Source organism: Symphalangus syndactylus, chromosome 12, assembly GCF_028878055.3.
Source record: "Symphalangus syndactylus isolate Jambi chromosome 12, NHGRI_mSymSyn1-v2.1_pri, whole genome shotgun sequence".
NCBI classification, from domain to species: domain Eukaryota; kingdom Metazoa; phylum Chordata; class Mammalia; order Primates; family Hylobatidae; genus Symphalangus; species Symphalangus syndactylus.
Genome location: NC_072441.2, coordinates 72364326 through 72389560, shown reverse-complemented (window position 1 = coordinate 72389560; position 25235 = coordinate 72364326). Strand labels below are relative to the sequence as shown.

Here is a 25235-nt window from a genome sequence, read left to right as displayed (position 1 = left end):
CAAGAAGGAGACACAACATCAGGTTTGCACAGTCACTGCCCATGACAGCCACTTTCCCAAGAACTCGGTCTGGGGGTTCAGGTTTAGGAACACTGATGGGGGATAAAGGGAAAACAGAAGAGAGAAACCCTTGGCAAGATCTGACTTAGAAAGCCTGGGATTTCTGTGACCAGCCAGGCGTCTGGGAGGAGGTATGGATTCCACCTCAGCCACTGAGGCATCAACCAGAGTGAGTTTTTTACTTTAAGCGATCGCCAATCCTCCAAGGTCTGTAGGGATAACTGAGTGGGGTACTGGGCAACTCTGATGACATCGAGTACTCCAGAAGCTCAAGGAATTATTTTCATCTTCCTATCTCATCCAGCACCATAATCTAGGACGTCTTCTACTATTACAAAGAAGACACCTAATTATCTATGCTTCCTTGAGAGTTTCTTAACCCTGTGGGTCTTAGACTAGTCTGGACCCTCGAGTGGGTGGGTATATGCCAAAGCCCAGACACTTCCATTCTGTCCTGAATGCGTGGTCCCAAGAGTTTTAAACATCCACACCACCTTCCTGTCCCACCACCACCACCAACACACACACACACACACACACACACACACACACACACACACACACACTTCACAGCCTGTGTCCTCCTATTAGTTCAGATGGAAGTCTGAGTCTACATCTGTGTTTTCTGGAGGAGACAGAGGAAGTGGCAAGTAGGGCAACATTAGAAGTCAAAGGGCAATATATGTCCTGTGGGCATGGGTCATCAACACATCTCTGGAGGCAAAAAAGGAAGAAATGAGAAACAATGTTTAAGGCGCACTTTCTCTCTTTTAGACATCCTAAAAGAAATGTTTAGACACACATTAACTCCTCTAACATTCACAGCTGCATGGAGGGAGGCACTGAGGGTTAAAAAATTCTTCCCAGATCACCCAACTGGAGGCACTTGAACAGATTCAAAGCCAGCAAAGTCAACCCCAGCACGGCCAGCCTCCTGAGTACTTAAATGTGGGCCTTTAACCTGATGCCAAAAACCTCAGAGTGAGCAAGCGTGCAAAAAGAGAAATCTCAAGCTGCTACTTCCATGCTTTCACTTCACTAACTTCTAACACAAAAACATTCTCTCATCTCTACACATCACTAGGACATTGATCTCCATCTGAGGGTAAGGCTGAAGGTGGAATCTGTCCTCCTCCACCACAGAGGCGCACGATCTTATGGGTAAACTCAGAAGAACTTCAGTACCAAGCCACATGGGGGACAAGCTGCATTTACCTCACTGCTCTGACCCATCAGGCAGGTAATAAGGACAGGGACTTGCCTTGAGGAACTGTTCACTTCTGGGGAAAGCTTGCCTGATAAAATGCCTTTGATCTAGTGAGACAGAGCCCCACCTGGCCCCTTTCTCCTCTCCCTCACATCCTATTTTCTCCCCACCAGACTCCACAGTGCTATCTAAGATGTATGCATGCGACACCACAGAACACAAGAAATCCCTAAACCTTTTCTCTGGCTGCTGCCCCCAGCTGATCATGGAGCCTCTCCAGGTTTCAACACTTTGGAATCCTCATCAGGCCAGACTCGAGAGGACTCTAATGTGGGCGACGGGCCTCACAATAATTAAATGGTTGCTGGCCTGACTTACTAGAGGAGGAGATGGTAAAGCAGGCAAAAATGGTGAAACCTACATTTGTTGATTCTCTCCTTCCTTCCTTTCTGTGTGCTGTTCTTCTGCACCTCAGGGGCCCCTGCCATCTGCTCAAAGTCCCTACTGTGAGGCCCGGCCATGCCTGCTCTCCACCCACATTGCCCAACCCTGTAGAGTCTACACACAGCACCCACACTCTCCTACTGTCCTCCTTGCTAGGAACAGTCTGATGAAACGAGCGCATTCCTTCCCAATAGGGTGTGCATATTTCCTAGTTTTGATGCATCTTTGATGAGTGAGGTCATGGTGAGCGGTTGACAATGGGGAGCTTCTTTTAAACCATAGCACTTCACCAATTCCTTTAAACAAAGCTGGTCCTGGAAAAGGAGGGAAAGTATTGCTGGCTCCCAATCCTTTCCTTCCACCTCCAGAAAAAATGTGAGGTAATTAATTAGAAACTCACATTGAGATCTTTTCCCTTACTCAAAAAAAAAAAAAAAAAAAAAAAAAAATCCCTGAAGGTAATAGCTAAAGTGAAACCAGGGCGCCAGGCTTCTATACTTCTCCAGGGGGAGAGACACTCAGCCTAGATGTTCTGGGAGAACCCGGCTGCCAGCTTGGGGGCCCCTTCTAGGCTGAGACCCTACTGCTGTGTAAGCTATTGCTGTTTCTCCTTTCCCCCCACTGCCTCCCTTCACCTACCAGTGACTATCAGTGAATACCACAGAGCTCAGATGGAAACTGTAGGGAGGAGTTAGAGCAGAGGTAAACTCCCCCAGATCTTCCTCCAGCAGGAGGGAAAGCAGGTCTTGCCGTGGGAAAAGTAATTTCTTGGTCCCGGAAGGTTTTAGGCCTGAGTAGGGAAACAAGGAGTCCTTGATGCCTAGGTCCCCTGGTTTAGGGAATCCATGGAGCTTCAGAGGGACCTAGAACAACTTCCTGCCCTGTTTCTTGGGAGCCTTGTTCTTCCCCTTGACCACATAAATGCTTGAATTGCCTGTTCAACAGAAGTGCTCCATGCAATCAGTTTTGCCAAATTACTAACCAACACACTGAGACTCAAGCACATTCTGTGCCATATCTACTTGATTTCTAGGCTGCCCCATCCACTCAAGAGGCCTGGAACTCCTGCTAGAAGAGCAAGAGTCTTGCCCATTTGAGTTCCATTGCCTTATGAACCCACAGGAACACACAAGGACCCTGAAGCAGGTTTTTATTCCATTCTTTTACAATACAGATTTGTAAGGGCAGTGACAGAGATAAGCCCTGAGGGCCAGGGGAATCAGTGAGGGACATAGCCTAGCTGGAAAAGCCAGAGAGCTTCTTGGATAAATTAATACTGAAGCTTAATCTTGAAGTAAGCAGAGGGTACCTAGACGCTGTCCATACCCTGCTGCCTGGAGCATCCTTCCTTGTTATCTCCAGGCAGCAGAGTATGGAGAACATTTGCAAGAGTTGGAGGCTAGAGAAGGCAGAGTGTCTGCAGCATGGAGAATAGAACATGAGTAAAGAGAAGTGCACCTTTGTGCACTGGGGAACCTGTGTAATGTTGAATAGAGGACCTGATGGCCTTAAAGGTTCTTTGCAGTCTGCATGTCGCATTCTTAGCAGTCTGCACGTCGCGGAGACGAAATGTTTCTAAGTTTTTCTGGGTCCGTTTGCTTGGCAAGTGGTAATAATAGGCATATCGGAGAGACTAGCTATGCTGAGAAGTCAGGGACTTACCTGGCCAGGCACATGATCATCCCACAGGTGAGTTCTGCGGCACTGAGGCTGTTCCCATTGGGGGTGCTAAAGATCAAAGAAAAGGGGGACATCAATGGGCACAGACCCAGTATTCCCACTCCTTCCCCAAGAGAAAGCCTTGAGTGCAGGCTGTGCTCTCTCACTCCTGCTCCATGAACTGACCATGCCACTGTCCAGAGTTCTCTGATGTACTCTTGCCCTAAGCCAAGGGCTGGAAAGAAACCCCCTTCCCCTGGCTTTATGTTTCCCTGCAGAGGGACCTCCATTAGAGAAACATATCTGGCTTCTCTCTACCCAAACACTCCTCCTAAGGCAGAGAAGTGTCTCACATGATCAGATGTGTGTGGTTCAGCCCTTTTCTTTCTCCTGTTTCAGGATCTACCTGCCTCCAGAAAGCACAAATACTCTGCTGCTCCTACCATTGATCTTACCAAGGTCTGAGTCTCTCAAACTCAGGGCTCAGCCCAATGCCTACATATCTTCATCAAGTTACTCAACCTGGCTGCTTTTTTTTTTTTTTTAACAGGGACTCACTCTGTCACCTAGGCTGGAGTACACTGGCATGATCACAGCTCACTGCAGCCTTGACTTCCCAGGGCTCAAGCGATCCTTCCAGCTCAACCTTCTCAGTAGCTGAGACTACAGGCTGGTGCCAACATACCTGGCTTTTCTTTTCTTTTCTTTTTTTTTTTTGTATTTTTGTAGAGATGGGGGGGGTCTCACTTTGTTGTCCAGGCTGGTCTCGAACTCCTGGGCCCAAGTGATCCTCCCACCTTGGCCTTCCAAAGTGCTGGGATTACAGGTGTGAGCCCCCACAGCCAGCCCCAACCTAGCTTTTATTAGTAATCTCCACCTGTCTGACTACTCTTCCTATCTCTCAACAAGTTCTGAACTGAGAAAGCCTCCTCGCACCCTAAGTCACAAGGCAATGCAGACCCTTCCCGTTTTATAGAAAAAAGAACAGAGGTGGCAACCCACAAAACTATCTTTCTTTTCTTAAAGGCTTTTTAGGTTTTTGAAAGAATTTCATATACGTGTTCACCCTGATTATTCCCCTACTGGGTCTGTCTTTCTCATCTCTGGAATGAAGGTTAATAAGGTTACAAGAAGAAAAAGTCAAGAGATCCTATATAAGATAAAGGGACTCTCAGAGTCTGTCTGTCTGGAAAACCACCTGGCTTCTCATCCTCCCACAGCAAACAGGCTGTATGGGGGAGCAAGCAGAGGTGCAGAGATTGGGGCCTGGCTACCTCTGGGTCCAAGGCAAGATGTGGGATGGGTTATCGTTTAACACTTCTACTGTTGAATATTGACTTCAGTCAGGTGACCAATTAACCTCTACCTTACAGGGGGAAGTGCAGCGCAGGGGAGGGGAAAGGTCTTAAGGACAATGAAGTCCCCAAGGGAAGAGAAAAGTCTTAAGGACAAAGAGGCCTGGGGATGGCCTTGCCATACCATCTAAGTGACAGAACAGGTACAGTACAGCACTGGCGTGCTGATGACCTCTGCCCCCGTGCTTCTGCAGAAACAGCTTTAAAGGGGAGCCTTCTCCTCTTGCCCTAGGGCACTGAAAGAGAAACTAGTGTCTTAGTTCCAGAAGGTGGCAGGGAAGTGGGGAGGGCAAGGATTCTAGTCACTAGTCTACCAGCAAGGGTTGTGCCTCTGTACAAGCACAGTAAAGTAGAGCTGACAAAAACCTGCCACAAACATCATTAATAGAGGCAGAGGGGGCTGGGTGGGAGCAGGAAATGCAGATGAACTCACTGAACTTCCGATTCCTGAACCAGGTCACAGAGGTGCAAGCAACTGCGCGTGGGGTGGGTTCGTGAAACATTTTGAGATTACGCAGGGACTCTCAATTTTAAAAACTCTGGAACCCCCTGATGGCATTGGCGATATAGTGGTGAGCATAGCTGCCTTCCAAAAACCTTGGAACCACTATGCTGTGAGTGTTGACCATGCAGGCCCTAGACCAGGCATCCTCCTGGAAGCCCTTCCAATGGACTCAGCTTTCTCTCTAGTGAGTTTTTTCTCCCTTGGTGTGGTCAGTCTCCGTACTCACCCCCCTTCCCCCGCCCGCAGCCTCCATGACTTACTTCATAACCAATATGCCCTTCCTTGTTGCGGCCTCCAGATCCACATTGTCCACACCTGTGCCAGCCCTGCCCACCACCTGGAGTTTCTCAGCTGCGTTGATGACATCAGCGGTCACCTTGGTGGCAGAGCGAACAATAAGGCCCTCACAGTCCTGAAGCAGAAGAAACATTTGGGTCCGGAAAGTAATTCTGTGAGAACTCGTAAAGCCTCAGACACATCATTGATTGCTCCTGAGTAAGAGATGCATTTCCAGAACCTTAGGAAGTCACTGATGACTGCCAGCTCATAGACATCTTTGGTATACTCACGAAGGAAATGTGGGCTAGGACTTATGTTGATTTTTACTTAGAGTGGAGGAGACTGTGCTTCTAACACACCAAGTGCTTTGTTTGGCATGCTCAAGAAAGGGCGGCATTGGCCCATGGGCTCTGGGCACCTGGCTTATCTCTCTAGACAGCACCATGATGCCTGCAGCCTGGATGTCCCTCAGACACATGCTGGAAGTCAGGGGCCATTTCCTGTTCCTCTCTGTATACCCTATCATTCCTGCACATTGCTTGCTCAAAATGGGAGTTCCTATCTGCTGGCTGATTTTGATATATCCAAAGAAAGAAAGGCAATGTCATCTGTCCACACATTTGATAGGTTCTGCCATTGGTCAGGCCTGGGTTCAAATCCAAGGCCCCTGCCTTCCCAGCTATGAATCAGCTTCAGCCTCCTCAAGTGTGTGAGGAGGAAGCGAGAGAGAACAGGCACAGCGCCTAGCACAGTATCTGGCCACGCTTAATGAACATCACTACCTCCATTAGACACTGAGCTACTGAAGGGCAGAGGTGGGAGCAAATTCTACTTTGTAAGCCTCTGTCCCTGACACAGGGAAGGCACTCAATAAATGTTGGTTGGCTGAATGAGTAAATAATGAATGAAACGAATGTTGAAAGAAAAACATTTCCTAAAAGACAGACCAAAGGAAGAGGGGCAGGGGAAAAATGAGAGCAATTAAATTCATCTACACTTGCTCAGACACCCAGGCAATATTAGACTAAAAATACACATATGCGAAAAATAAGACACTGAACTCATCACAGCCACTATACGTGAGCTAAGTTAGATCCCCAAGACAATCTTCCTTATGCTCATCCAGAATCCTGTGGTATGTGCTTCTCTCCAGAATAAGAATATTCTTGCTCAAACACAGAATGAGAATCCCTAAGAAATGGGGTAGGTGAGCAAGTCCACACTCTGTCCCAAAGTGGCAGACACCAGGCCGGTGAGAAAGCAGCAAGTGTGCTTGCAAAAGCACCAAGCTGGGAATCAGGAAGACAGAGTTCTAATCCTAGGTCTGCCAACAATGTATGGGTCACTGAGGTAATTCAACTCACTCTATACCCCTAGTCTCTATCTGTAAAATAAAAGAGATGGAGCACATGGCTCCTGAGATTCATTTTCCCCGTACAGCTCTCAGCTGGATCCCATGAAAACCTTCTTTTCCCTTCATTCCCACTGCATGGATTCTGGAGATAGAGAAAGGCCATGAGAAGTTGGCTCCTAGGGTAAGGGCCCACACTGTGTTTGTTGTGCACAAGCCTAGAGCATAGGAGCAAATATGGACAAAGTAAATGTAAGGAGAGCAGTGGGTAATTTTATCTCCACTGAGAAGAGAAGAGGAATGATGCTTAGGCTGCAGCATAGAATATTTAAGCCTTAAGAGCTTCTAAATACTGGAATAATTGTTCAAGAGCAATAGTAGAACGATTCCTCTGGAGGTGTTTATGCATCACGCATCCTCACTGCTTGGCGGCTGTGCCTACCAGCAGAGAGAAACATGCAGGCTGCCTGGAAGACACTCTAAGCCCTTTTACGTCTGAGGTTCTGAAGTAGAACGTCAGAGTGGGAGATTCGAAGAAATGTTCACCAGCATCTGGTCCAACCCCATTTTACGAGGAAAAACTGAAGCCCAACAAAGTTAAGCCTGCCTACTTCCCCTTCCCCTCCCCTGTACTTTTCTTTCTTCATTTTATCGGATGCCCGCTATGTATGTATCTGGCATTATGCTAAACTGATTATGACCTAGGTGTATACAAGTCACATGGGCATCCAGGGCTTAGAGGAACCGAACAGAAGCCACCTCAGTGCTGACTGCCCCAATGTTGAGGCCAACACCAGATGAGCACCTGGAGGTACTCTGATTTCCCCCCATAGCAGCCTGGTTAAATATCAGCCAAGCTAGGCAGAAATGGGATACTGACATCTTTTTCACATTCAGGTCCACCACGCAGGCTCCAAAGAAAATGATTTTCCTGCCTGGACAAACTTTACTGACTTTTCAAGGCACAATAAAGTTATCTTCCAGGAAACATTTGCCAACAACCCTGAACTGTCACTCTCCCTACACCCCAGCATTTTTGTTGTGATCACCAATATAGTATGTTTCATATCTAGTTGTCCTCTCTTAGACCTGCAGTTTGGTCTCCTTAGTTATATTTTATATGCCCAATGCAGGGATTTGGTATTAAAACTTTATCTGCTCTATACCATATATCCACAGTATCAGACTCACCAGCACATAAACCATTTACTGAGCACCTGCTGGGTACTAGGCATTATACCAGTTGCTTTACATTATTCTCTCCACAACTCCAAGGAGAAGGGGTATCATTATCCCCAGTTTCCAGATAAAGAAACAGAGGCTTTGAGAGGTAACCTGCCCAAGGTCACTCTTACAGATCAAAAACCAGCCAAGAACTGGAAAGTCATTGCCACTGGCTAACTCTGAGACTGTAACTGAAGAAGAGTGGGTAGACCTGCCAAGATGTCAAGAAGATAGGGCCAGAGCCAAGGCCATGGCCAGTTAGGTGCAAAAACCAAACTGTAAAATCCCTTGGAGAGATTTACTAGTAACAATAGCTACCATTTTTTGAGCAAGTACTTTACATCCAGCACTGTGCTTCATAACAATCCTAAGACAGATATTATAATTATCCCTATAGTACAGACAAGCAAACTGACACTTAAAGAATTTAGAGAGCTTGCTGAAGTCACATAGCTAGGATATGGCAGAAGCTGGAATCAAGTCCAAATCTGTTGAGTACCAAAGTCCAAGTTCCAACTACCTTCCAAATACAGCATTTAGACACCTAAACCAGGAGAGACATTGCCAGAAATCCTGTGGCTTCTCCAAGATGGCAGAAGCTCCCTAACAAAGGTCCCTGGATCTTCTGGCGACCTGCTCCTCCCAGCCAGCCTGCCTACTGGGGGATAATAGAAATAGGCACAAATGTCTCTGTCGAGAAGAGCAAGTTGCCTGTGGCCTGTAGGCAAGCTCACAGTTGGTACTTCACAATGAAGTGTTTTAAACACTTCCATTGAATATATGAATTCAGTGATGAGAGGCCCATAGAAACCACCCTCATCAGTCCCCCATCCTCACACCTTCACCCTCTTTCCCAAATAACTTTAACACTTCACATGCCTGAAAATCGCCCATCAGAAATCCCTTCCTTTGACTGTGATAAGGAGGCATAAGGTCTACTTCTAAGAGTGCTCAAGGATTTTCAAAAATCTTATTAAAAGAAGTTGAAAAAAAGCAGGAAAAACATGTTCAGAAATTGACAAATCAGTCAACAGAACTAAATAGACACTAGACAAACAGAATATATGAGAATTTAGAAAATAAAAAGTAGAACTCAAATTGATGGGGAAAGGAAGAACTAAACAAGAAAAATAGTGTTATGAAAATTCAGGAATAAAAATAATAGATTGCTACCTCACTTCAGATTTTTAAAAATCCAGATGAATGAAGGAATTTTTAAAAATATAAGCATTAGAAGAAAATATCAGGGGATACTTTTATGACTCGGATTGGGAAAACCTTTCATAAGCAAGGCACAAATCCCAGAAACTCTGGAAGAAAATATTGACAAATCCAGTTACATTCAAATTTTAAACTTCTGCATGGAAAAAGATCCCATAAACAAAAGCAAGTAGTGGTCCTGATATGTGGAGAAAACTCCTTTCACCACATGTAGCAGAACAAGGATTCATCACCAAAAGTGATAGAATTCCTACAAATCAACTTTTTTTTTTTTTTTTTTTTTTTTTTGAGACAGAGTTTCACTCTTATTGCCCAGGCTGGAGTGCAATGGTGCAATCTTGGCTCACTGCAACCTCCGCCTCCCGGGTTCAAGCGATTCTTCTGCTTCAGCCTCCCGAGTAGCTGGGATTATAGGCATGCACCACAAATCAACTTTTTTAAAGGATAAAGAACACAATAAAAAATAGGTAAATATACAAATAGGCAATGCACAGAAGAACTACAAAGTGGTCACTAGTTTCACTAGTTTACAGACTCTTCAACACTAGATATCAAGGAAATATAAATTTTTAAATATGACATTTTCGGGCATCATTTTGGCAGAAAGAGAATGAATAATATTCAGCATTGGTGGGCATGGAGGGAAACAGGAGTGTACACTGCATGGCCTTTTTGGAGGGCAACTGGGCAGTGGGTGGGTAAGCACATTTTTAGTGGTCATTTCTTTGCAGCCAGCAATGACACCTTAGAAAATTGGTAACACACTGAGGAAACACAATCTCCTTTCAAGTGGCCAGCTCAGGACCAAAAGTCAAAGTTCAACTGACAAGAAGCAGGCATGGAGCAAGAGGAGAAGGGACCACCCAGAGTCATCATCTTACCACCTTGTCTCTCTAGCATCAAGTTCCAGAGCCCACATCTCAGGCTCAGTCCTGCTCCAGAGGCTCTACCCAATCATTCCCTTGGGCCTTAAGGGTTCAGCCTTCTTCAATGCTCTCTCCAAAGCTGCCACAATGCTCCCCTCGCAAACCTGCTCCCCACGGGCAACACTAGCTGGAGAGCATGCAGACTCCCCAAAGTCCACCCACTCTTGTAGCCCCTGAACAAGCACAGAAACAGCACTATTGTTTCTTTCATGAGCATGGACTTTCTGGATGGATCTCCCTTGTGAAGATTTACGCTGTAGTCTCTTGACTTTTCCCTCAAATCAGCCTTTTTTGGTGCCAGGGAATCTAAGAGTCCCCAGTCAGACTCCTACAGATGAGCATCAGGTCTCACCTGTCCCAAGGGCAGAAACTCTCACTCAGGAGACCTTGGTCCCACATTAGAACCAGACATCCGACATCAGTCAGAGTTAATGAGCTTCCAATGCCTCTTACAACCTCAACTACCCACTCTATCCACTCATTCAATCAGCACATATTCACAGACAGCCTGAATCCAACCTACCTCCTGCTGGACCCTCAAACCCCCTGCACCCAAGCCCCTTCCCTCCTCACGCCACAACTCACTCCCTTCAAAGACTTTGCCCCAAGCTGCCTGCTCCTGTCCTCTACTTATGCAAACTACAGCCCCAACCAAATGCACCCATCTGCTCACATCCTCTGCAGTTTGCGATTAAAACTTCTCCAGTGTCCAGAGATCCTCCCTCCTCTTTGTCATTCCCTGGGTGAGGAAGCAAGTCTCTCTCTACACAGCACCAAATTCTGATGTTCACTGCCCTCTGCGTGTGGCTTCTGTGTCTGCACTGTGGCGGGAACAGACACTTCCCACACTTCCTACAGGTCCTCCCGCTCCCCTGTCCTTAGCTGCTGTTCAGCTAGAAAACTGCTTGATTTATGGCTGTTCCAGACAAACTGCTAACTCAGCAATGGGAACCCATTCCCATTCCTCAAGTTCACACATGCTTCCTTTCCCAAGAGGACAAGTTTGGCCTAGGAGGTAATTCTAGCATTGCCGTGCCTCCGACTTAAATCATACGGCAAGACAATGAAACTGTCCAGGTCATGTTCCCAGCTATAGGGAAGGCAGATCTACCCTGTTTTGCACAAGATGTGTGATCCTGATTAATTTGATGGTTATTTAACTTTTGCAAACTAAATCCTTGTGTAAAGTCTGGGAACTTGCTATTTTAAAGAGGTTTTGAAAAGAAATCTTGCATGGAAAGATTTATTCCCTTCCTAATCTTTCTTCAAGTACTGATACGAAGATATGGATGTGCTTCAGTAAATTAAATACCATTACCAGTGTTTAGTTTAGTGGTCCTGACCAGCAATGCTACTTAACGAAACAGAACAAAATACCAGAATGCATCATATGTAAAAAGAGTAAGTATTATTTCATAAAATTTGTGTGTGTCTGTGTGTACACATATGTATGAGTGTTTAAGTTATGACATAAAACAAATTTCTTATTGTGGGTCACAGTCAAAGTTTAAAAGCCACTGATACATGGTAATATTATTTAAATATTTTCCGGCATATTGGGTATATTTAAGACGTGAGTTCCAAACAAGATGCTTTATTATTTTAAGCCAACGTTTTCCAAACTTTTTTGACTGAGGCTCATTGTAAGAAACACATGTTTTTTGGTGGGGGGTGGGACAGGGTCTAGCTCTGTTGCCCAGGATGGACTGCAGTGGCGAGATCATGGCTCACTGCAGCCTCAACCTCCTAGGCTCAAGTAATCCTCCCGCTAGAGCACCAGGTTGGGAAGAGTGACAGCAACCAGGGCCTCAGCCCTCCACCCCACCCCCCAGTAGCTGAGACTACAGGCTTGTGGCAAGATGCTTAGCTAATGTTTGTATTTTTTGTAGAGACAGGGTTTTGCCATGTTGCCCAGTCTGGTCTCAACCTCCTCAGTTCAAATGATCTGCCTCCTTTGGCTCCTCCCAAAGTGTTGGGATTACAGGCGTGAGCCACCGCGCCCGGCCAAGAAACACATCTTTAAGTTGTAATTTCATACTCACATACCACACACATACAACTACACAACATAATTGAAACAAAATTCATGAAACAATACTTATAGCCTTACTATCTGCATTGCTGTCTGATATTTCCTACTTTGTTTTTTAAAATGCTAGTCATGACCCATTAAACTGAACTATGACTTGCTTCAAGTCTGAAAAGCACCACTGAAAGCGCAGGGAGGAATGATTATTCTTCCTGACCAGGGGGTGAGTGAGAGGAGACTGCCTGCCCAGAATACAAGGCAGTGGGAACCAAGGCCAGGCCCGGTTCTAGCAATGGTGCCAAAGCTTCTTTCAGCATTAAAGAGATTTCAGTGGGGGAGGGCAGTAGACACTATGCCAGACACCTCTTCATGCAGAATAAAAAGGCATAGTGTAGAAATGAGGACCCTTCAGTGGGCTGACCAAGGAGATTAATTGGCATTCTGAACCAAGTGTGTTGCAAAGACACACACGAAAGCTGAGCCCTCCCAAACAGTCCAAAGATGCCCAGCAGTCAAGTTAGCCAACAAACACTCCTCCTCTCCTGCCAAGAGTTTTCAGTGCCTTTAAAATGTTCTCCAAGTTTCAGCACCAGACTCCCAGTATCCACCCAGCTGATTCCTGACTTCATGGAACAATCCCTCATTATGGATGAGGCCTCCCATTCCTCTCAATTCTGCTCTCATCCCTCCCTATCCCCACCCCGTCATTGGAGTATCAGGTTTCTAATTTCCTTTAGAGAGGTGAAAGCACTTGATTGCCACCATCTTCCCAACCTGGTGCTCTGGTGGAGGTGAGAGTCAGAGGCTGTTCTGCAGGACACCCCACTGCCTTTCCTGATTGTTCCACAGAGCCATTGATACCATTTCACAGAAGAAAGGAGGTGAGGAGCCTGCCACCCATCCAATCCTACTCAGGTCCTAAGCCCTTGACCACCAATTCGGTGCATGATGATTGACCCTTTCTCTGGCTTTTCTAGCAGGGGAGCACGCAAAGGTTAGGGAGCTGAATGGTCTAAATCGGGGCTATGCTCTGTGTCATCTGCTCAACTGTCTCCTGTGTATTAGCCATGCTCCCTAACCAGCTTACAAACTTCTTGAAGGCAGTGACCAAATTCTTCTGAGTACAGGGCAGAGCTGGATACTTGGATATAGTGTCATGCCATGGTGACAAGATCCATGCCAGCAGATACAAAGGCAGACAAAGAGAGCGAAGCAGTTTCCAGGACCACGTGGTTGTGGCACAGCTAAAGCAAAACCAGCAGACTCTGCGGTCTAAGGGGTCCTCGGAGGAGGAGATGGCTGAAGGTGGTGGACAGGGCTGAGGCTGGCAGAAGGCGGCTGTGCGATTTGGAGGGTGGGAGAGAATATACAGGATCAGGTGAGGTAGAGACTGGGCAGCTGGGTCGACTACAGAGGTCGAAAGTGCAGGCACTGGAGTGAAGAGTTCACAAAATAAATATTCTGGACAAGGCCACCAGGCCCAGCAGGCCTTTTCAAACACGGTAGATAAAAGATTTGAAGTAGATTAATTACATATCACAACAAAAGGGGATAAAAATTTGCTAAGACTATAAATCATCTGGGAGCATTTGGGATCGGATTCTAGTCGAGTCTGGTCACTACCAACCAGCGATAAACCAAAGGTGGGGAGGAGGCTAAATCTGGACCCCAGCGCTCCCCCCGCCCCCCCGCCTCCCTTTCCTCTGAAGGCTCCCAGAGGGCAGAGGGGCGGCGAAAGCACTGAGCAGTCTTGCATCAGACTAGGGGCGGGTACGTGTTTGCTGCCTTACGAGGACTGCCTTCCCCTGCAGCTGACCCAGCAGCCACGAGACTAGTTGGGACTCCGCCAGCGTCCCCCCGCCCACCGACCCCCCCCACCACCAAGGCAGGCTGGAATCGGCGGGGCGGCCCAGAACTTGGTTAGGAAGAATCACCAGTACCAGTCCCTGGGTTCCCCGCAAAGAAGCCACTTTGGGGCCCCTCTGCGGATCCCCCAGCGCGGAGGCGGTTGGGGGTTGGGGGAGAGGCAGCGCGAGGCTGCCAGAACAACTGCGCGCGAAGGCGCTGGGGCGCCGCGCTGGCATCCGCGAGCAGCCTACAGGACCAGTTGGAGCAGCCCGCATTTTGCAATGCTAGCGGAGGCATGCCAACGTGAAAGACGCGGTTGCAAACTAAAAGAAAAGTTTGCATCTCGCTGCCGTTTGTTCTTCCCTCTTTCTGCCTCCCCCCGCCGCCGTTCTCCGCTACCCCCCAATCTCAGGAGACCCCGGAACTAATTGATACGGGGGGCATGCGAGGGGGGCGCGCTGGCCTGGGGGCAGCCAGCCTTTTTCCGTGGAGGTTGCCCTAGAGACCCCAATTTTCTCTCGCTCGCCTTACCTGCAGCTCGGCTATCAGCTCCTCTTTGCTAAGGTTTTGCTTTTCCACCACCTGCAGCCCTCCATCTTGCAAGATCTTCCGGCAGCAAGGGTCCAGGCTGTCACTGATGAGCACTTTCCGCAGATTTGCAAAAGCCATTGCTGGAGTTGGCCTCGGAATCGGCCGCTGTGAGTAGAAGTACCTAAGCCAAGAAGCTGCGGTTCGACCTGGCGCGCTAGAGTAACTGGGCAGTATTCTCGAGCTCCCGCTCCCCCGTCATCTCCTCCTCCTCCTCCTGCAGTCTCCTTTTGATTGGACGGAAATACTCAAACTCTCCGCGACTCCGCCTCCTCCTCGCGGCTCTGAGGTTGCCAAATCCCGGCCCGCTTTATTATCCTCCCGCGATGAATTTCTCCATCTCAGCCAAAGCTCTTACCTACACCTGGTGAGCATATAAAAAGCACAATTTACGCTGACTAGCTGATGCATATCTGAAATGAACGGGGAAATACACCTTCTCATCCTGAGAGAAAAACTTCATTTTAACTTTTCCTCCTAAGGATTCATTTATTAATTCCTTAAGAATTTTTTTTTTTTTTTGAGTGGGTAAATGTGCAAGGCACTGTGCTAGACGTTGAAGGGAATTCGACTATCAAAAAGATATAACCTCTTTCCTCTGGTGGCCTAACATCCTAGAGTACCAAGCACACAGACTTGGAAAGTTACGTAGTGAAAAGCAATAGTAAGCTTTCTGAGACACCACGGAGCTGTGATTTAATTTCAAATTAGTGATGCAATGAGAATCATGAGTTTATAAAAGAGCGGGGACCTGGTGCGTTTAAACTAGGCATACTTTGTTAAAGTTATTTATTTTCTTTCCCTCCACTTCCTCTCTAATTATGAAAAAGAAGAAAAGGAAAACGGGATTTCAGTGTGGTTTAATTGACCAAGAAGGCACTTCTCAGCTCTTAATTCTTTTATATTTAAACCCCATAACCGACGTGCTCTCTCATGCCCCATTTTACAGAAATGTCAGAATATTCAATTTGAGATTAAAGTCATCTAGAATCAGAAGCAGAATCAGAGATGCTCATAGTTGAATTAGAATTCAGCTTTGTGGACATACCAGTCCAACTAACCATTGTGTGTTATGTCATCCTGAGCTATTCATAACTCAAGTGCTAGATCCTTATCCTACAGAACTATGCAATATCAATTCTATAAAGTAATGAGAATTCTATACTGATAATTCCTAGGCACAAATCAGATTTTTAGACCCAATGTCCTCAGTGGGTAAAAAAAAAAAAATTGTCTATCATGTTTACTTGTTCGGATGAATTGTTATTCCTACATTCCAAGACTAATGAGTATTCAAATTCTCTGTCTCTCTTGAAGTGCCCAGCAGTACCCTGGGGTCTAGGGACAGACAGGAGACCTATCCCAGGAGGCTTAATGGAGGGTCTTGGGAAGCATCCATTTTTGTAACCTCTTTCCTTCAACTCCTCCTAGGGCTCACCAACTGCTTCCTTTCAGTGTAGAATCTAAACCCTGCTATCATTAACATGTAATCCCACCCTTTCACACCAAGTCAAACTTCTTGGATACTGTCTGAACGCACAACCCAGAGGGCCTCTTGAGCCTGATCACCTGTTTTCTTTATTTATTATTTATGACCCACCTGCTTTTAAAACAGATCCAAGCCACACAATAAAAGACACTTGTAAACCATTAAGAAAATAATTAACAGATAAGAGTCCATTTCCAAGTGAAAAGGAGAGTGTGTGTGACAATTGTTACATAAGTCAGAAATGTTCCCTCCTTTTAAATTTCTGTAGAATTAACTTCGAGTTATCTCACAGTGCCTTAAGGAATATATTTATGAACTTTTCATGTCTTGTTCCCCATGGACTCTCATTTCCTTACGATCAGAGACACGACTTTGTATACCCCCAGTAGTGCCTAGCACCGTACCTTCCACATCACAGAGGCTCAGAAGAGGTTTGATTCAAAAATTAATTTATCCAGTACCTCCTATGTGCTAGGCCCTGTGACACATAAGACACAGGCTTCTTTCATCACAAAGAAAAAAGAACAACATTTTAAGAAGAGTACCCTAGCATGGTGGCACATTGCTATAGTCCTATCTACTTGGGAGGCTGAGGCAGGAGGATTGCTTGAGCCCAGGAGTTCGAGGCTGCAGTGAACCATGATTGTGCCACTGCACTCCAACCTGGGCAAGAGAGTGAGACCTGTCTCTAAAAAATAATAAAAAAAAATTAAAAAGGTATAGTTTAAGAATTATAAATAAAGGTGTGCTGGAGTGCTTTGGGAGCAAGGAGGAGAACCGTCTCCTGAGGTGCCAGGAAGATTTCCAAGCAAGGTTACCTTTCAGCTAACCTTTTGAAACTCATTCAAGGCAGCTACTTTGAGAGGCTCAAGGATACAGAGATGGGTAAAACATAACCTGCCTTGAAGCTGCTCATGGTTAACTGCCTAATCTTGAGAGCTGAATATGAATTAGCCAGGGGGAGAGGAAATGACATTTCCAGAGGCTTAGAGTTGTGAGGAGCGGCAACATGTTCATGGCTTCTCTACCATGGCTGTGGGGGATGCCAATGGGATACCAGGAGGTGAGACTGCAGAGGGGCCAGGGGCTGCTCATGAAGGGCCTTGCCCTGAGGAGGAGTTTAAACTTGACTCCAAAGTTAGTACAGAGGTACCGAGTGATATTTAGAAGCAAGATCATTAAATGTGTTGCTGGTCGGGCTGAGACCTTCATTATACAGATATATCCCTCACCACTACACCCCAGAATCTCCAACATCAATTGCAAACTAAGGGTTTTTCTTTGATAATTGAGGGTTGGAGTTGGAGAAATTTCTCCCTCTCCCTGTGTTATTGCATCCATCTATAAAACAGGAACTTTGGCCCGCTTGGAAGTAGCAGGAAAACAGTTCTGCCCTTCTCCTCAGACCCCTCCTTCTCTCCCTTGCTCTGGCCCCAACCCCTTGGGAAGAGAAAACCATTCTGATTAGTGAAGTTTGGGGAAAAGGTCTTAGTGCGTGCCCAGGCCAGCCCCTTTTGGCTCTCTCTTTCGAAGCTGGAAGCCTAAAATAACGTACACAGTCCTGCTTCCTTGTGTGTAGTGAATCTGTCAAGGCAGGACCTTCCCCTACCTAAGGTTGCAAGATGTGCAGCTGCTCTGCCTGTAACTCTGAGGATAAAGTTAATGGGGTCAAGGGCAGGAGAGTAGGAACTCTGTTTTTCTACTTGGAGACCAGCTGTGATATCCAAACTCGAATCATAAGAAATAAAATATGTAACAAACCTGCACGTTGTGCACAGGTACCCTAGAACTTAAAGTATAATAAAAACAAAACAAATAAAACGATATTTTAAAATGTAGAAAATGAACTGTCATCCACAAAACAGGCATATCTTGATTTGAATTTCAGCTTCCCAAGTTATGAACAACGTGATTTTGGGCAAATTACATTGCCCCTCTAAGACTTAGTTTTCTCCTCTGTAATATGGAATGAATAGTATGATAGTGCTTACTTCATAAGGCTTTTGTAGGGATTAAATAAGGCAAAGCATACAAATGAGTGTAATCTCTAGTGCTTGACTTTCCTTCATTCATCCACTCAATCAGTGTATATTTATTGAAACTGTAATGTGTCAGGCACTGCTGAGGGGGTTGGAAATGAAGCTTTGTTTAAGATCATCTCTGCTCTCATGGAGCTTACATTGTGTTTGAGGATAGAAAATAAATAAATAAACAAAAAATTGAACTGGATAATCTCAGGGCATATATAATAAATAACGTAAAACCAAATGATGTGAGAGACAGGACGGGGGAGAGGAATCATAGACTTTATGATGAGGAAAGGCCTTCCTGAAAAGGTGGAGCTTGGGTTGAGACTGAAATAAGAAGAAACTGGCTATGCAAAGAATTAACGAAAAAGAGAATTCTAGGCAGAAGGAAAAGCAGAACAAGTGTGGCACATTCAAGAAACCTGCCCAAATATTTCTATAGTACTTACTATGTGCCAGGCACTGCAATAACAATGCTGAACAAGTCACATGTAGTCCCTGCCCAGAGGGAACTTTATTTTTTTTTACAAATTTAAAAAATCTTTTAATTTGTAAGAAAATTTAAAAATGTTTCTATCCCCAAAGAGAATGAATCAAGTTACATATAAAGACAAAAAGAGAAAAACAAAGAAGAGAATGAGAGGGGAAGAAAGCAGAAGAAAGGAAAGGAGGGAGAAGAGGACAAAAAGAAAGGGCTTAGCCAAGCATATGTTCACTGACAATCTTGATTAAACTTCACTTTTCTCCCCGTCGACAATTCTTCACATTTGGCTATTACCATAAATACAGTCCATAGAGAATCATTCAATAAATATTGTTTGAACAAGTGGACAGTCATCTAGAAAATAAAGTCAAATCAGAATTTTATGCCAAGACAAATTTCAAATAATTTACATGTGAAATGTAAAAGCTAAAAACATAAAGAGCACAAAAATCACGGAAGAATTAATTTTTTTTTTTTTTTTTTTTTTTTGCTGGGGAGGGCAAGGCAGCCCCATCCTTCAGTATTTATTTATTTATTTTTTCTTTTTTAAATTATACTTTAAGTTTTAGGGTACATGTGCACAACGTGCAGGGTTGTTACATATGTATACATATGCCATGTTGGTGTCCTGCACCCATTAACTCGTCATTTAACATTAGGTATATCCCCTAATGCTATCCCTCCCCCCTCCCCCCCACCCCACAACAGGCCCTGGTGTGTGATGTTCCCCTTCCTGTGTCCATGTGTTCTCATTGTTCAATTCCCACCTATGAGTGAGAACATGCGGTGTTTGGTTTTTTGTCCTTGCAATAGTTTGCTGAGAATGATGGTTTCCGGCTTCATCCATGTCCCTACAAAGGACATGAACTCATCATTTTTTATGGTTGTATAGTATTCCATAGTGTATATGTGCCACATTTTCTTAATCCAGTCTATTGTTGTTGGACATTTGAGTTGGTTCCAAGTCTTTGCTATTGTGAACAGTGCCACAATAAACATACATGTGCATGTGTCTTTATAGCAGCATGATTTATAATCCTTTGGGTATATACCCAGTAATGGGATAGCTGGGTCAAATGGTGTTTGTAGTTCTAGATCCCTGAGGATTAGCCACACTGACTTCCACAATGGTTGAACTAGTTTACAGTCCCACCAACAGTGTAAAAGTGTTCCTGTTTCTCCACATCCTCTCCAGCACCTGTTGTTTTCTGACTTTTTAATGATGGCCATTCTAACTGGTGTGAGATGGTATCTCATTGTGGTTTTGATTTGCATTTCTCTGATGGCCAGTGATGATGAGCATTTTTTCATGTGTTTTTGACTGCATAAACGTCTTCTTTTGAGAAGCGTCTGTTCATATCCTTTGCCCACTTTTTGATGGGGTTGTTTGTTTTTTTCTTGTAAATTTGTTTGAGTTCATTGTAGATTCTGGATATTAGCCCTTTGTCAGATGAGTAGATTGCAAAAATTTTCTCCTATTCTGTAGGTTGCCTGTTGGTAGTTTCTTTTGCTGTGCAGACGCTCTTTAGTTTAATTAGATCCCGTTTGCCAATTTTGGCTTTTGTTGCCATTGCTTTTGATGTTTTAGACATGAAGTCCTTGCCCATGCCTATGTCCTGAATGGTATTGCCTAGGTTTTCTTCTAGGGTTTTTATGGTTTTAGGTCTAACATTTAAGTCTTTAATCCATCTTGAATTAATTTTTGTATAAGGTGTATGGAAGGGATCCAGTTTCATCTTTCTACATATGGCTAGCCAGTTTTCCCAGCACCATTTATTAAATAGGGAATCCTTTCCCCATTTCTTATTTTTGTCAGGTTTGTCAAAGATCGGATAGTTGTAGATATGTGGCATTATTTCTGAGGGCTCTGTTCTGTTCCATTGGTCTATATCTCTGTTTTGGTACCAGTACCATGCTGTTTTGTTTACTGTAGCCTTGTAGTATAGTTTGAAGTCAGGTAGCATAGTACCTCTAGCTTTGTTCTTTTGGCTTAGGATTGACTTGGCAATGCGGGCTCTTTTTTGGTTCCACATGAACTTTAAAGTACTTTTTTCCAATTCTGTATAGAAAGTCGTTGGCAACTTGATGGGGATGGCATTGAATCTATAAATTACCTGCCCATAGGGAACTTGCAGTCTAGTGTGTTAGCGTGTATGTGTTATGTGTGTAGTTTGTGTCAGAAAAGCCTCAGAGATGGTAACACTTAGGCAGAGATCTGAAGGTGAAGACAGCCAGTGAAGACCATTTAGAGGAAAGAGAATAATAAAAACAAAGTCCCTTGGGTAGGAAAGTAGATGGAGTTTTCTAGGAACTGATGGAAGGTCAGAACAGCAATGATATAGAGAATGTGGGTGAACAGGGCAGAAGACAAGGTGGGAGACATCAGCAGGGGCCACACCATTGAGGCCATGGGAATAGTCTGGACTTTGGGAGATGCTAGTATCAGAAACCCATTGTGAACTGGTTCAAGGAAAAAAGGAAATGTATTGGCTCAGGTGTCCAAAAAGATCAAGTGTGGCCAAAAACGTGCTCAGATAGTGTCACTGGCAATCCACATCTCTCTCACCTGTTTTCCTGCGGCTTGCTTCATTTCCAGAAAGGCAAAATGTGGCAAGAATGTCACAAGTTAGTAAAGAATATAAAATTCAGCCATATAGTCTAGCAGTTTAGCAATCCTAAAAGATTGCACTGGTTTTCTAATAATTGCCACAAAATGTCCAGACCTTATCCTCATCAGACCCCCCTGGGCCACATATCTGTCCTTGGATTAGTCACAGTGGCCAGGAGGATGAATATGCAGATTTGTCAGTCCTGAATAAAGCAACCACTTCAGATCTGAGGAAAGAATTCATCTATCTGAAGTATACACTAAAATTGTAAGAAAACTGGGTCCTCAGAGGAAAATTCAGGGTGCTGAGCTGAAAAAAGGGAAATGGGGATTGGAGGACAGGCAAGGAACACCAACATTGACTACTCTACCATGGTTAAGAAGTTTCGATTTAATTCTAAGTAGATGAGAAACAATTGATGGGTTAATTATACGGAGGGGACTAATACTAAGTTTTTTACAGAGCACTCTACCTTAACACAGAAGCTACATTTCACAGTGTTTTCATGTTTTCGTTATCACAATCACAATGATGATGATGGTGAGCAGGGAGGTGATTCCCTTGTGGGGTACATGAAGGGACAGGATAAGACACACCTATAACTTGAAAAGGCAACTCTCTGATAGTGAAAACTAAGAATCAATGAATCATGAAGGAAGTTAACCATTCAAGAAAGTGACCTATCCTGATAGAAGGCAGACGCCGGAAAAGGGTTTGAGGAGACACCAGATCAAAAGAGACTATTTCATCAAAATATAATTGAACATTAAAAAACCCTGTAACATAATGAATTATAATTTTTTTCGGTGGAAAGAATATATTAATAGAAAGGGCTAGTTAGCATATTCAACAAAAATGAGCCAAGGAAAGTCTTGGCTTTTACTCAGCACTGTTCCAAGAGAAACAAAGGAAGATCATGCGTGAGGCAGACAGGGGTCCTGCGGTCATTAGTGAGTTGTACTTTGGTGTGGTACAGAGGGAATTCATCAGATGTTATCAGTCTGTACAAAAACATACCTCCTTATTCTACAACTCCCTTTCTTTGCCACGCTTCTGAGTGGTTATTTTGTTTTCCAGATATCCTGATGCCAGCAAAGAGCTGCTGGGTGATCTGTTTCCCATCAGTTACCATTGTCTTTAAGTCTTGTGGCAAAAGGAGAAAACATGCAGGGCTAAAAAATGGTTTAAGGGCTCCCTGTCTGCAGAGAAATGCAGGCAGGCACCCAGGCCAGGCAGTACAGGAGAGGGGAACTGGTGCATGGTCACTAGATGGGCAAGCTCCACCCTCACACCACTGAACATGGTGGCTGTTTCGGTTTGTATACTAATATCATGTGAGTTGGTCTGAAACTCTGCTCAACACTAAGGGATCTGATAGAATCACATTCTTAAATTTATTGATCTGAGGATGGAGCCTGAGCTGTTGCCTTGGAGGTCTCATAATCAGAGAGCTTTCTCATCTCAAGTTGAAGTTCTTCCCTTCAACCGTTGTGCCTCAAAACCTGTTATGGTCACTGAATCCAACAGGAATCTAGTGAAACCTACAAACTGTCTCACCTGCTAAGCTGTGTATTCAGTTTTGAGGATACATATACCTCCTGAAACCTGCTCATGGGTCTCCTAGGATCCCATGAACCTTTTATTGGGATTCCATATGTTATATGGTTTAGGCGTGGTAACAGATGCAAAATAGGCCTAAAAGTATGTAAACCAAAAAGTATCTGAGACAGTTCTCAATCAATTTGGAAGCTTATTTTGCCAAGGTTAAGGACATTACTGGAAGACAAGAACATGGAAACGGAGAAACAGTCTGTACTTTGTGCCTTTCTCCCAAGATAATTTTGAGGGCTTTGATATTTAGCGGGGAAAACTGGACTGGGGGGGAAAAAGGGAGGGTATGGTAATCCACATGCTGCAAGATAAAAGGAGCAGGGAGGGGAAGAGTCAATTCTGTTTACATCTGGTGCCCAGTAAATTCACAACAGGCAACACAAATCCTTGATTTCTGTCTGTCATTAATATGACATTCAAGCCTTTTTGTGTTGCTGTTTCTAAACTTAATGTAATAGTTTACAGACTGGAGGACTTTAGATTATATTTTGAAAGATTCAAAGGACAACACAATTAGAAGCACCTTCTTAACATGGTGGCAGGAGAGAGATAGAGAGAGTGAAGGGGAAAGTGCTACACACTTTTAAACAACCAGCTTTTGTGAGAAGTCATTCACTGTCATGAGAATAGCAAAGAGGAAGTCCACTCCCATGATTCAGTCATCTCCCATCAGGCCACTCCTCCAAAACATGGGGATTACAAATCAACATGAGATCTTGGTGGGGGCACAAAGCCAAACCATATCATCATGCCCCTAGCCCCTCCCAAATCTCATGTCCTTCTCACATTTCAAAATACAATCATGTCTTCCCAACAGTCCCCCAAAGTCTTAACTCATTCCATCATTAATTCAAAAATCCAAGTCCAAAGTCTCATCTGAGACAAGACAAGTCCCTTCTGCTTATGAGCCTGTAAAATCAAAAACAAGTTAGTTACTTTCAAGATATGATGGGGGTACAGGCATTGCATAAATTCTCCCATTCTAAATGGGAGAAATTGGACAAAACAAAGGGGCTACAGGCCCCCTGCAAATCCCAAATCCAGCAGGACAGTCATTAAATCTTAAAGCATCAAAATGATCTCCTTTGACTTCAGGTTTCACATCTAGGCCACAATGACACAAGGGGTGGGCTCCCAAGGCCTTAGGCAGCTCTACACCTGTTGCTCTGCAGGATACAGCCCTGGCAGCAGTTTGCACAGGTTGTCATTGAGTGTCTGTGGCTTTTCCAGGAGCATGGTGCAAGCTGTTGTTGGATCTACCATTCTGGGGTCTGGAGGACAATGGCCTGGTTCTCAAAGCTGCACTAGGCAGTGCCCAGTGGGGACTCTGTGTGGACGGTCCAACCCCACATTTCCCTTCTGCACTGCTCTAGCAGAGGTTCTCCATGAGGGCTCTGCCTTTGCAGCAAACTTCTGCCTGGACATCCAGGCATTACCAGACATCCTCTGAAATCTAGGTGGAGATTCCTAAACCTCAACTCTTGACGTCTGTGCAGCTGCAGACCCAACACCTTGTGGAAGCTGCCAAAGTTTGGGGCTTGCACCCTCTGAAGTCATGGCCTGAGATGTACCTTGGTCCCTTTTAGCCATAGCTGGGACACAGGGCACCAAGCCCCAAGACCGCACAAAGTAGAAAGGCCCTGGTGCCCTGTGTCCTAGGCCTTTGGTTCTGTGATGGGAGGGGCTACTGTGAAGACCTCTGACATACCCTGGAGACATTTTTTCCATTGTTTTGGCAATTAACACTTGGTTCCTCATTACTTACAAAATTTCTGCAGCCAGCTTGAATTTCTCCTCAGAAAATTGGTTTTTCTTTTCTATCACATTGTTGGGCTACAAATTTTTGGAACTTTTCTGCTCTATTTCCCTTTTAAATATAAGTTCCAGTTCCAAACCATATCTTTGTGAATACATAAAACTGAATGCTTTTAACAGCAGTTAAGTCACCTCTTGAATGCTTTGGTGCTTAGAAATTTCTTCCACCAGATACCCTAAATCATTTCTCTCAAGTTCAAAATTCCACAGATCTCTAGGGCAGGGGCAAAATGCCTTCAGTCTCTTTGCTAAAACATAGCAAGGGTCACCTTGATTCCAGTTCCTAACAAGGTCCTCATCTCCATCTGAGACCACCTCAGCCTGGACTTCATTATCCATATTACTATCAGCATTTTGGTCAAAATTATTCAACAAGTCTCTAGGAAGTTCCCAACTTTTCCACATTGTCTTGTCTTCTTTTGAGCCCTCCAAACTGTCCCAACATCTGCTTCTTACCAAGTTCCAAAGTCTCTTCCACATTTTCAGGTATCCTTATAGCAGTGT

At 44.7% G+C, this 25235-nt stretch overlaps 1 protein-coding gene across 3 annotated transcripts in view; it reads right to left on the bottom strand.

The window, feature by feature from the left end:
- PHGDH (phosphoglycerate dehydrogenase) overlaps positions 1 to 16691 on the bottom strand; it is a 34206-nt gene extending 17515 nt beyond the window's left edge. Inside the window, exons 1-3 of one of the 3 annotated variants that reach the window (XM_063624731.1) lie at positions 14640 to 16691; positions 5491 to 5642; positions 3374 to 3439 (exon numbers count right to left, since the gene is read on the bottom strand). In XM_063624731.1, the coding sequence (XP_063480801.1) occupies positions 3374 to 3439; positions 5491 to 5642; positions 14640 to 14777 (356 nt within the window). In that variant the 5' untranslated portion in view covers positions 14778 to 16691. Of the gene's footprint in view, positions 1 to 3373; positions 3440 to 5490; positions 5643 to 14194; positions 14399 to 14639 lie in introns of those variants that run through there. The other 2 variants (XM_063624729.1, XM_063624730.1) reach the window with 2 other exon arrangements.
- Positions 16692 to 25235: the final 8544 nt, after the last annotated feature.